Genomic DNA, 12816 nt, shown 5'->3' with positions numbered 1-12816 from the left:
AAGTTTGAATTATATGCTATTAATGAATGATTTTTTTCTCCAAGAACGAAAAGGAACTAAAAGATGAAATTATTGAAATGGAGAATGAGCTTATGACTATGCCTTGTTTTTCCAACATGTTAGTTATATACCAACAGATGCTGGATAGATTACATGATTTAGATGATCGCCTCGAAGCGGTTAAAAAGCGTAAATTATTAAGGGACATTGCTAATTTTCAAAAAGGCCATATATTTTTTTGGCCTAAAAATAAATCTATTAAGATGGTTTCTTCTAAAATGTCGTACTCTTATTCTACTTCAATTAATGCCTTGGATGAATTTCCTGAGGCTGGGATTAGTAATTCTGTTTCAAATTTAGGTTCATCTACTGTGCCATTGGGTCAAGCATCTGTAGCTACCCCCCTGTATTGACGTTGTCATCAGCTCAGAAGGATTCCAGTGCAAGTGACGTAGTGCCTGTGACTAGTGGGGATGTACTGCGGGAAGAACAAGAGAGTGGAAAACCATCTATGAAGAAGGGCCAGCAGTCAGTTTTAAATTTTTCCCCGAGACACTTCCAGTTGGATCAACCGAAGAAAATACAAGACAGCAAAACATCGAGGGACAGATCTCTAACGAGACAACCACCCGGCTCATCAAAATGCAAGAACGACAGCCCTATGAGGTAAAGGTATTTTGAATCTGTCCAAATTTGTATTGGATGATTCTTATTTTTCCTTATTACTGAAAGGCCTGAGCTTTATACTTACGGCCAATGATGACTTAGTATCGGCCCTAACAGACTTAAAACAGTTTGCTCGGAATATAAATCTTAAAATTCTGTTTAAGTTGACTGGTTGTATGCCATCTATATGTAAGAGATGCAGTACTGTTATACTGGTTAGTGTACCAATTATAACGGCCTTTCATGATTTATGTGAGGTCGAGTTGAGAAACTTGTATTGTGCTGATACTAAGAAAAAACGCTACAATTTAACATACAATGAGTACTCTGCTTTGAAAAATTTGGAATCGAGTAAAGACATAATTATTAAACAAGCGGACAAAGGGGGTGTTGTAGTCATTATGGATCGTGATAAATATATCTCATCTGTTGTTGATTTTCTTGATGATGGTAATGCATTTAAATGTATTGCTTTCAATTATGTAAGAAGCATATTAGTAATGTGAATATGCTTGTGTATGAATTACAGGTTAATGCAGATATAAATCTAGATTTGTTTCATTTTTTTACTGCACCATGTCCAACTATTCCTCAACTTTATGGTTTACCCAAAATCCATAAATCTTTACTTAATCCACCCATGAGGCCTATAGTGTCTGGAAATGGGTGGATAACAGAACCAATATCAGTTTATTTGCAGAAACAACTGCACCCACACTTATTATGATGTGGAAATATATTGAGGGATACTAATGATTTTTTGGGTAAACTATCTGATTGGTTTAATGGTTTGCATATCACGAAAATTGATCTAGGAGAATATTTATTCGTGACTATGGACGTTGTGTCTCTTTTTACGGTTATACCGAATTGTTATGGGATTGATTCTATTAGAGAGTTTTTGACAGCACAAAGGTCAATGTTGGTAAATTATGTTCAGAACATCTGTTTGTTATTAGATTTAGTGTTGAGTAATAATATTTTTATATTTGACCAACAACTTTATCTACAGCTTACCGGTGTTGCCATGGGCTAATATGTATGAAAACCTAGTCTTGCATCAATGGGAAATGCAATTTATTTATGATGGTTCCAAATTTTTGAATGATAACATTTGTTTTTATCAAAGATTTGTGGACGATTGTTTTATGATATGGAAGGGTTCTTCTGATGATCTTGTGAAATTTATAGCACATTTAAATACAACTACTACTTTTTTAACATTTAAGGAGACTATTTCAGAAAGTGAGGCTATATTCCTTGATGTAAAGATTACTTTAAATGATGGGATGATACAAACTAGTATTTATAAGAAGGATGTTCACACAAGTAGATATATACATCATGATAGTATGCATGCCTCACATGTTTTTAAAGGTGTTGTTAAAGCTCAATTTGCTAGGGCAAGTAGGCTTAATACTGTTAATTCATCTTTCTATATGCAATTAGATGAAATGTTTAATGAATTTTTGGCTGGTGGGTAAGACCATGAAATGTTCTTAGAATTGAAAGCTTATACAATACATAACAGAGAGACAATATGTAAACCTTTTTTTAAGAGTGGCCAGGTCAGTTGTGAACCTGTTCCTGACTTGAATGACAATCTTTATATGTCGGATAGAATTAGATATGTTACTACTTTTAGTAATAAAACATATTTAATTAAACATATTATAGAGAAGAATTGGCCAGTCTTGATGGCTTCTCCTGAGGTAAGTAAGCTTTTAGGTAGTAAACCTTACTTTTCATATAGGAATATGAGAACTATGAAAAGCCGGTTATGTTATAAGGATTTTAATTCTAGTTTTAACTCTAAATCGATTATAAGTCAATATAATTTGACTCATTCTGGTACATTTAGATGTCTAAAATGTTCTTGTTGTGCAGATATTGTTGATAGCCCTAATTGCCTTTATGTCCACCCCACTACAAACAACAGCTACAAGTTTAAATTTGTAGCAAATTGTGGTAATATTACTGTTATATATTTAGCTACATGCGTTGCCTGTCCCTTATTCTATGTAGGGAAGACTACGCATAAGTTAAAAGAGCGAATTATTGAGCATAAGTCCGAAATTAGAAGAGAGAGTGAGAATAATGCTTTATTTAAGCATATTAAATTGCATGGGGGGTGACCACAATTTTAAATTTAGGGTTATAGATATGGTCACTCCATCTGTTAGGGGTGGAGATATTAATAATGTTTTAGAAATTAAAGAGTACGAGTGGATACTTAGGCTAGCGGCTGATTGCTTGCCAGGTTTGAATTCGCTGTTAGCTTGAAACCAATTTTGATGAAGATACAATGGATTAAATTATATAACTAGATGTGCAATAATATTTTTGTATATACATATTTTTGTATATACATATTTTTGAAACAAAGGAACTTTTTAATATTTTTAAAATATGTTTAATTGTATTTTGTAAGTTGTTATATATTTGTATTTAATCTAATTGTGTAATTGTGTTTAGGTCATATGATTTTGGCTGCTGTCATATGACCATTTAGGCTCCTATTTAAAGCATCTTGCTTTTTTAATATGTTTGTGTTAGTATTGAAGAAGGGTTTTGCCCGAAAGCTTTGCTCTATATAAAGTTTTTGCTCAACGATTGGTGTTTTTTGTCTTATTATATATACACAGATGGCCGCCATATTCAATAACATGTCTTATAATTGTCGTTAACAATGGCAATAGCACAGCTTTATCTCTATTGAGTATTACACCTAACAATTTCCACAGTTCACAATAACACCTTCTTATTGCCACAGTTAGATGTAAATCAAAACTAAATCTTTCCTCAACAGTAATTCTTAAATCTTCAATGCTATCTACACTCAAACAATTGTTCATAGCATAAGGATAGCATACATTATTTTCCCAAAATGGAAAATGCACATTTTTTTCAAATTAAATTCCATTTCATTAGTAGTGGCGTAAGTAAATAAACCATCTAAATATCTTTGTAATTTGTTATGATCTTCCAAATTTGCAATAACCATACCAACTTTTGTATCAACACCATATTTACTTGTCCACAAAACATTATGAATTGGGAAGGATGCCATAAATAACCCAAATAATATGGAACCCAAAACAGATACCCGAGATACACCCGAAGAAAGCAATTGCAATAATTATTTATCTGTAGAATAATAAATAAAATATAGCAATATAGAAGGGTGAGGTTCACTTTTAGGAAAGGTAAGTCCTCTGCATTAAGAAGTTTAAAATGTCTCCTACCATGTCTTCTTGCGTTGTGTCATTCTCTATAATTTTCATTGGTGGAGGAAGTGGCGTATGGGACTCTTCATCATTCTCATCTTCTCCACCACTCTGCATTCCCGAGGAGGATTTCGAGAGTGACCCGCCACCTAGACCATCTTTCCTTGACTTCAGAAAATAAATAAAAAGAAAAAAAAAACAGTAATTCTCACATCTTCTAATTCAAATGTTGCATCTCTGAAGTTAACTACAACATTTCTGAACATAAGCCAATGCATATGCAATTACAGTGATTGTGCTATTATTTGCATAATTATATTTAACTATATTCCTTTTAAGTTCATCTTATTCACTAATCAAAAGAATGCAGTACAGAAAGTACTTAGTATAACAGTAGATCTCTAAGAGCATCAAAATAAACAGAATACATCTCATGACAACCTTCTCTGAATGGGTAGTACTCTTTGATAGTGATTTTTTTTTACAAGAGTTGTAACTCATCCCCCCTTTAGCCTAAGGAAACAACTGTATTTTTGCACTGAGCAGGCCCTCTGATGCAAGGGGTTTGTTCCTTGTAACCCTAGGGATCAAGCAACAGTTTCACCATCAGGGGACAGGTCTGGGTAAGGGGATTGAGGGGGCCAATAATCAGTTCTCGAGGGAGGGTCTTTAGAGTGGCACTGCACCCTGCTAGAGGCAAGAAGGTTGAAATGCAGTGCCCTCTATCCTTATATACAAACACACACCACAGCCACAGCCAACTTATCAAAACTGCAAGAATAAGCATTCTGAGCCTTCAAAGTTATGAAGCTAGCATCATTCTTTCAATTTTTTCTCTTGCCCTGCGGACACTTCTCCCCATCTACTTCTGTATCTCCACATAAACCAGCTCTGAGGTACCAGCACTTTGGGGTAGCAAAGAAAAAACAAAAAGATGAAAAATGGAGACCTTTAAAATTGTAAAGAATCAGAATTTTCATTCTCATAAATTTCAAGAGACCTGTGGACATATCCTGCAGTACATTAGATTAGCCACAAGTGGAAGCATACGTGCATATAACTTGCTCAGATACAGTACATATAGGAAGATGGAAAGGCTGGTGTAAAAGCTACCTTCCCTCTACCCCGCTAGATGTAACAGCACCTAAGTGTTGCTGTGGTGTCCCAACAGAAGAAACCATAAGGCACACCTATTAATACATTTGGTAAAAATAGAGAAAGTTAGAATCTTGACCAATGGATGGGAGATTGCAGATATACCCCAGGGATTACTTCAGCGTCACTGCTTGACAGAGGCACAGCAAAATGATATAGGTTTTTTTTTATTCACTAGGGGTGGTGTAAGCACATAACTATGGGCTAGGCTTATAAATGCCCTTGGGCAGATAGCCTAGTATGAACCTATGAACCTATATAAACAAAGTGCATGTCTCTGTACTGTGACATGCTAATGTGCACAGTATTTGCAAAGAAGTGATTTGGGTATAGAAGCATGTAACAGGTCTGAAACTAGACTTCAACTCTTACATCTGCATCCCATTTATAACCTCAATACAGATAAAACAAAGTAATTCTTTACTACTTTATGCTATCTAATTCTTTTTTGTAACTTTTATTAAAGTATCACTTAAGGCATAAGCAAACACAGTAATAGAAAAGAAAACAAATCATATTAACATTTTCCTGTAACATACATCATAAATCACATATGTTCTTTTTTATAGCTATCATCAGTACAACATTGCATAAAATTATTCAATTCCTGTCTTCCCTTAAATCTCTCTCCTCCTCCAGAACATTATTCTCCATGTATTGTTTCTACAATTTCCATTTATTTTTATTTCATTTTCTCCCTTTTATAAATATCCCACTTCCAGTTCTTTTATCTCTGTTGTAATATTCAATACTTCAAATACAGTTGCTTTAGACCTTGATTTCCATTTTCAAGTAATTGCTTCTTTGGCAGCCATCAGAATTAAACTTAACAAGGCCTTACTATGTCTAGGCAATCCAGATCTTGTGTCCCAAACCAAAGAATCATTTCCTTAGTTACACCCGTTTGTTAATTCAATATTTCTGTTAGAGTACTCTGTCAACTCATAACTCTCCCAAAATACATGTTCCCAGTTACTTCTTTCTTCTCATCACACCTCCAACATTTGCCATCTACTTGAGGAAAAAAAATCTTTGAAGTCTACCTGAAGTATAACAATACCTGTGCAAACACTTCTAACTAAAACTCCTAATCCTTCTGGAATCTGTTGCGCACTTGTGAACCATACACATGTCCTCTCGTTGCTCCCTTGTAAATTGCTTAGCCAGTCTCTCTTCTGCATCCTTTCTAAACACCTCTGATTGATTTGTATAGTTATCATGTAATATTTTATATCCCCTACTAATTATCCCTTTTTAACAGCAGCTTCTTTTCTAGATTCAACTAAAAACTCTGCCAGAGCAGTTCTTTCACTTAGGATTCCACCACCTCTTTCTCTTTGCCTATACTCTGCTATCAATCTCTGGTAGGAAAGACAGTCTTTAATCTGCAGTACAACTGTCTTCTTGCCCTCATCCCATTTTATTACCTTCTCTCTCTAGTTATTTGCTCCCAGTACCTTGGTACCTTGTCCAGTTTTCTCCAGTAAATTCTAGCCCCCTCTTGCTTATTCTTTGTACCCCTAGTTGCAGTCATCCTTATCTGCAACATCTCCCTGTCTCATTATGTCTTAATCCAAATTTAGTCCTAAAGATTATAGACTGAATTGGTTTATTAATTTTCTTTTTTTTTTGTTTGTATCATAAAGTATGGCCTTCACTTTGTGTAAACAGTGTTTTGTGATAAAACTCTTACTAAATTTGAAGCTGAAATTAAAGATGAAGGGCATTTTCTAAAGTTCCATTATAGCAACAGCCTGTAGGGTTTAGATTGCTGTGTACTTTGCAGACAGCTGAAAATTACAAGACACAGAGCTTGTTTTTATTTTTTTTTTCAAACAAAGATTCTTTTCTATTTTCAAGAGTGGTTTGGTCTATTAGAAAGTGCATTGCTCTTGTAATACATCGTCATTTGAATTTTTAATGGTTTTGCTAACTGATCCATTAGATTTTAGATTCTGTTCAATACTGACCCCTAAATAATTTGATGTTTTCTACAACTTCATTCACTGTGTCTAGAAGTTTAGGTTACAGAGAGATCATCAAATAAATGAGTTCCATGAGTGTCTTGTAACTAACATGGCCTTAGTTTTGTTTGCATTTAAAAGAAACCAAGTTAAAGATAAAATGAAGTTATGTCTAATAGCGTTCCATCTGTGTTGTAGATCTTTATTCATTCATTACTGTCTGGACTTCGGTTCCGTCCTTGGAACTGACATGGCCAGTACCAACCTAGCTCCAGCCAAAAACTCACAGCTAAGACCTACCCACAATGCCCATCTCATAGTCCCCTCTCATAGTCTCTTCAGATCGAGTTTGCCCACCATAATAGTATAGAAATAATAATAGTGATAATAGGAGGCTCTGTCTGAGCAGATACCTTAACTAATAAGGAAATCCTAAAATCCACCAGGAGTCCAGGCAGGGGGAAGGAGGGCAGGAAGTAATGAATGAATAATATAACACAGATGGAACATTATGGTAAGACATAACTTCTTTATCTGATGTTGTAAATCTTTATTCATTCCTTACTGTTAGGACCGAGTCCCCAGCTACTTCAGTCTTGGGTGGCCCTAAAGAAGGACATTCCTGAGCACCATAAAACAAGATGCTCGCACCCCGGAGGCCAAATCCAATTTGTAATGAGTGATAAAGGTATGAGGTCTTGCCCAATTGGCTGCTGCGCAGACATCATCCATACAGGCTCTGGAATGAAAGCCCACTGAAGTAGCCATTGATCTAGTAGAGTAAGCCTTTATTTTGGAAGGTAAGGACACTTTGTTTTGATGGTAGATGAATGTAATGGCATTTCTGAGCCAAGAAGATAAAGTAATTTTGGAAACAGGCTTACCCATTCTGACTCCTGCAAAGGCCACAAACAATCAATCCATTTTTCTCAAAGATTTAGTTCTGTCCAAGTAGAAATGAAGTTGCCTATGAACATCGAGGGAATGCAGAAGGTATTTCCCTCTATCTGAATGGTGGGAAAAGAAAACCAGTAGGTCGATAGATTGATTAATGGAAATGACCTTGGGCAAAAAGGAGGGATCAGTACGTGGTACACTCTTTCCCTATGAAAAATCAAGTAAGGTCTCTTGAGACTCAAGGCCTGCAACTCACCTACTCTTCTTGCTGAGGTAAGGGCAACCAGAAATAGAGTTTTCCAAGACAAACATTTGATATCACAGTAATTAGAAGGCTCGAATGGAGGACTCGTTAATGACTGAAGCACCAACATCAAGTCCCATGGTTCTATAGGAGGCCTGACAGGAGGTTTAATATTTAATACTCCTTTCATGAAGGTTTTCCACAGTTGGTGTGACATAACAGATGAATTGTCAATTCCATTGTGAAAGCTTGCAATAGCTGCTAAATGCAGTGTAATTGTCGATGCTGAAGGACCTTCCTGCAACAGGGTGTATTGAAGGATCTTCTGAATAGGCATGGAAAAGGGGTCTATGTTATGTTCTTTGGCCAATCTAGAGAACCTAGCCCATTTACTGGAATAAAAATTTCTGGTGGATGGTTTGTGCGAAGCCAGAAGGATATTGTGAACAGAGGATGAAATATCAGGTCTCCTGGCAATCACACGTGGAGAAACCAAGCTGTGAGCTTGAGGCTGTGGAGACTGGGGTGGATTAGTCCCTGAGGAAAAGACAGCAGACCTTGGGATTGATCCAGGATCCATTGTCTGTGAATCAGGTGAGGCCATAAGAATGGGAACCAGGCTTGACGGGGCCAATAAGGGGCAAAGAGGATCACTTTGCTTCTCAACCTTTGAGGTTTCTGTGGAAAATTTCGGGATGAGGGGCAATGGGGGAAAGGCATACAGTAAACCCAGGGACCAGTCGTGTGTCACAACATCCCCGGTGACTCTCCCTGAGGAGGGATCAGGGCAAAATAGCTTCTGCATTTGTTGTTTAGGGGTGAAGCAAACAGGTCGCAGCAAGGCCTGCCCCAATGGCAGAAGATCTGATCCATTATTATTGGATTGAGGGACCACTCATGAGGCATCAAAATGTTCCTGTTCAGATTGTCTGAAATGAGATTGCAGCTCCTGGGAATGTGCGTTGCTATGAGAAAGCGGTTGGAAGCCATTGCCCAATGCCAAATTCTCATGGCTTCCCAACACAGGGAGTAAGACCTGGTTCTGCCTTGTTTGTTGATGTACTAGATGACTGACATGTTGTCCGATTGAATTGCAATGGTCCCTGAAGTAAGGGGTGTGTGGACTGTTTGCAATGCTAAGAGAACTGCCCTCAATTCCAGGACATTTATGTGCAAATTGGCCTTCATGGGGGGCCAGGTGCCTTGGACTGTCTTTCCCTGGAAATGCCCCCCCCCACCCTAACAGGGAAGCATCCGTGGTCACCGTGGCCCTGGGCTGGGGAAGACAGAATAGTCTACACCAAAGATTTGTTTCTGGCTTCATCCACCATAGCATTTCTTTCTTGCAAAGATTTGTAAGACGTATCATGTGGTCAAGTGAGTGGGTTAAGATCAACCATTGTGATGAAAGGAGCCACTGTAATAGTCTCATGTGCAACCTCACCAGAGGTACTAAGGTAATGGTTGCTGCCATGGAGCCCAGTAGTTGTAGTACAAGGCATGCTGGTACAAATGTCTGTGGGAGGAGGACTTTAATCTGTTTTTTTATTTTTGAAAGCCTGTGAGGAGGAAGGGAAGCTTGACAGGATGTTGTGTCGAAGATCACTCCAATGAATTCCAGTGCTCTTGTTGGAGATGTGTGATTTGTCCATGTTGATCGTGATACCTGGGTGAAGAGCAAGGTTTTGAGTGTAAGAGAGACTGAGAATGAGAAGATTCCTGGTCGTGGCAGTAAGGAGCCAATCGTCTAGATATGGAAACACCTGGAATCCTTGTAGTCGGAGATGAACTACTACGACTGCCATACATTTGGTGAACACTCTGGGGACTGTCATGAGACCAAAGGGCAGTACCCTGAACTAATAATGATTTGCTCCCAGCCGGAAGCGGAGAAATCTCCGGGAGCGTTTTTCCATCTTTATGTGGTAATACGCACCCTGGAGGTCTATAGAGCACATCCAGTTGTCCTTCCCTAGAAAGGGGAGGATGGACTGTAGCGTGACTATCTGGAATTTTTGAGGTTTTATGAATTTGTTTAGTAAACTGAGATCCAGGATTGGTCTCCAGTCCCGTCTTTTTTGGCACTAAAAAGAACCTCAAGTAAAAGCTGGATCCTTTTTGGTCTGGTGGGACTGGTTGGATGACTTTTTTTCTTAGCAGCTTTTCAATTTCTAAGGCTGCAGCCTCCCTCTGACCAGGTGGGAGATACAGGTCGAATGGGATATGATAGCCTCTGGATATTATTCTCTGCACCCACACATCTGTTGTTATGAGCTGCCAGGCATGTAGGTGCAGAGAAAATCGACCCTCAACTGCTTCCAGAGGAAAGTAATTGGGCCACTGTTCAGGAGAACTGGAAAGGTCCACCAGAGAAGGAATCTCTAGCACCCTGGTTGCATGGACCCCCCTTCCCAAAAAGGGCCATCTTCTGGATGAGTTGCCCCCTCTGCCCTGGAGGGATTGCTCATCATGAGTGTCATGAAAAGATCCTTGGGACTTCTTGAACCACAACTTTCCTCCCCTCTGATTCCTGGAGTAGGACCTCTGGGGGGTGGAAAAATGTATGCCCACAGCAGACAAGGTCTTTCCGTCCATCTCACTACGTGAAAGTGTGTATCTTATTTTGGGAACAAAATGGGAAGATATGTCAACAGGCGCATTGACAAAGGAAGTTTTAAAGGGGTCCGTGAAGTCACACAAACACATCCAAGCATGCCGTCTCATAACGATGCCTGATGCAGCTGCTTGAGTTGCCCCCTTGGTAGCATGAGAAATCAAGCACATTGAGGAGTTCAGGAACTTAGCTAGCTAAGAGGTAACAGTATCGTGCATTTCCTCGGGCAGTACCTCCACCAAAGAGGCAGAGATTTCTGAAATTAGGTCTCTTTGGAGGGGAGTAAAGTGTGCCAGGTAATTCAGTGACCGAATGGCAAAGGTTGTTGAAGCACAGGTCTTCTTCCTCAGTCTGTCCACAGCCTGAGACTCCCTGTTCGAGGGGTGAACAGTGGAACTATCTTCCACCAGTTCCCTCTTGGTGGCTGGCCTCCACCACCACCATGGAATCAACTACCAGCTGTTTGGACCAATTGGGTTGGTCTTCTAGAGTGAACAAAATTTTATCTGGCCTCCAAGGGACAGGTTCTATGTTGCCGGGGGCCTTCCTGGCATGCTGCACAATAAGATGAATAAGCTCATCGGCAGGTGGGGGTCACCCAGGAAGTAGATGGCCAAGCACGGAAAGCCCGCAAGAACACCGATTCCTCTGAAGAAGGGTTGGAGGGCTTCCAGTCTCCTCTCTGCTTGAGGATCTCAATAATGTCTCCAAATGAAGCGTCTTCCAGGGGAGACCATGGGGACCCTTCTCCTTAATCGCAATCAGTGTCTTCAGTGATGGATTCCTCAGGGGAATCAAGATGCTTCCTCTTGCAAAGTTTCTTCTGGGGTGGCTCCCCAGTGGGATCTTCTGAGGAGGACTCTGGAGAAAGGGTTCCCGTGAAGGGCAGGTCTTGCGGCTCCCGTGCTCGAGGTTCCAGAGTAGGAGGGTAAGACAACTGCAAGCTAGAGGGGGGGTTCTGGTTCCGATGCCAATGATGTCAACTGCAGGCCTGTTGAAGCAAGGACTCTCTCCATCACCTAGAAAGCAGGCCCACCTGAGGAGGGATGGGAGCCCGGAACCGAGAAGGATGACCTCAGAACTGGAGTCACCCCCTGCCCCGAGGAGCCCGCCTCCAGGTGAGAAGCTCCAACAGGACTGGCAGCTGCCGGGAGAGCCGTGGCCGTAGACAGTGCCACACAAAAAATCGGCACTGAACTAGATGCCACAGTGCTGACAGCCCAATCACTGCTCTGACAGTGCACCAGTTCCAAAGGAGCCATGGCACCAAGAGTAATCAGTGCTGACAGGGAAGCCTCCGCTGTCGGAGCCGAGACAGTATGCACCGGGATGGTCATCGGTACCGAAGCCTCCAAAACCTGAGTGGAGGTCGGAGGAGGACAGACAGGAGAATACACCCTGAGAGCTTCTGCTCCAAGAGAGAGGTAAGACCTGGTCTGGGTAGTCAATCCTCTAGCTGCCAGAAGCTAGTCCACAACCCTCACTACATCCTGTTCCGAAAGACACCTGGTGGACCTGAAGAGTCTGGTCTCTCAAGAAAGGGACTAAATTGTTGTCCCAAAAAGGGGTCATAAGATGGAGAATACCTAGATCTGGGTAGGTGTTCGACCTTTGGAACTGAAGGTGTCATTACCAGTGGAGCCATGTAAGACATCAGCACCATGGCTGGGGATGGTGGCAATGCAGGTACAGTAGTCGGAGCCTGTGTCACAAGCAAAGTCGGCACCACAGGGGATGGTGCCAAGGATGGTACAGTGAAAGGAGACTGAGTCAGAATCAAAGGCAGCACCGAGGGAGAAGACAGGGACCCTAGTGCCAAAGCCGTCTGCACAGACGGGGTGGGAGAAGCCCAGTGTCGACTCAGTTCCCCAGAGGATGGGGATGTCTGAACCAATAGACTCCATTTCTCCTTATGCTTTTTTACTTCTTTATGCTTAGGAGGTGGTGAGACCTCCGCCCCAAAAGGAGCCTCCACGAAGGGTGATTTCAACATACACTTTAGAATCATCTTGTTCTTGCATTCATCCAATGTACAGTTGCTGAAGCTAG

The 12816-nt window shown here is 40.4% G+C and overlaps 1 protein-coding gene across 7 annotated transcripts in view; it reads right to left on the bottom strand.

Moving 5' to 3' along the window:
• KALRN (kalirin RhoGEF kinase) overlaps positions 1-12816 on the bottom strand; it is a 4346166-nt gene that overhangs the window by 729668 nt on the left and 3603682 nt on the right. For all 7 annotated transcript variants that reach the window (XM_044074926.1, XM_044074921.1, XM_044074920.1 and 4 more), the window contains one exon: positions 3912-4061. In XM_044074926.1, coding sequence (XP_043930861.1) covers positions 3912-4061 — 150 coding nt within the window. The remainder of the gene's footprint in view (positions 1-3911; positions 4062-12816) is intronic.

Source organism: Protopterus annectens, chromosome 6.part0, assembly GCF_019279795.1.
Source record: "Protopterus annectens isolate FY-2018-M chromosome 6.part0, PAN1.0, whole genome shotgun sequence".
NCBI classification, from domain to species: domain Eukaryota; kingdom Metazoa; phylum Chordata; order Ceratodontiformes; family Protopteridae; genus Protopterus; species Protopterus annectens.
Note: the sequence above shows the minus strand (reverse complement) of the source record. Positions and strands in the feature narration are given on the sequence as shown.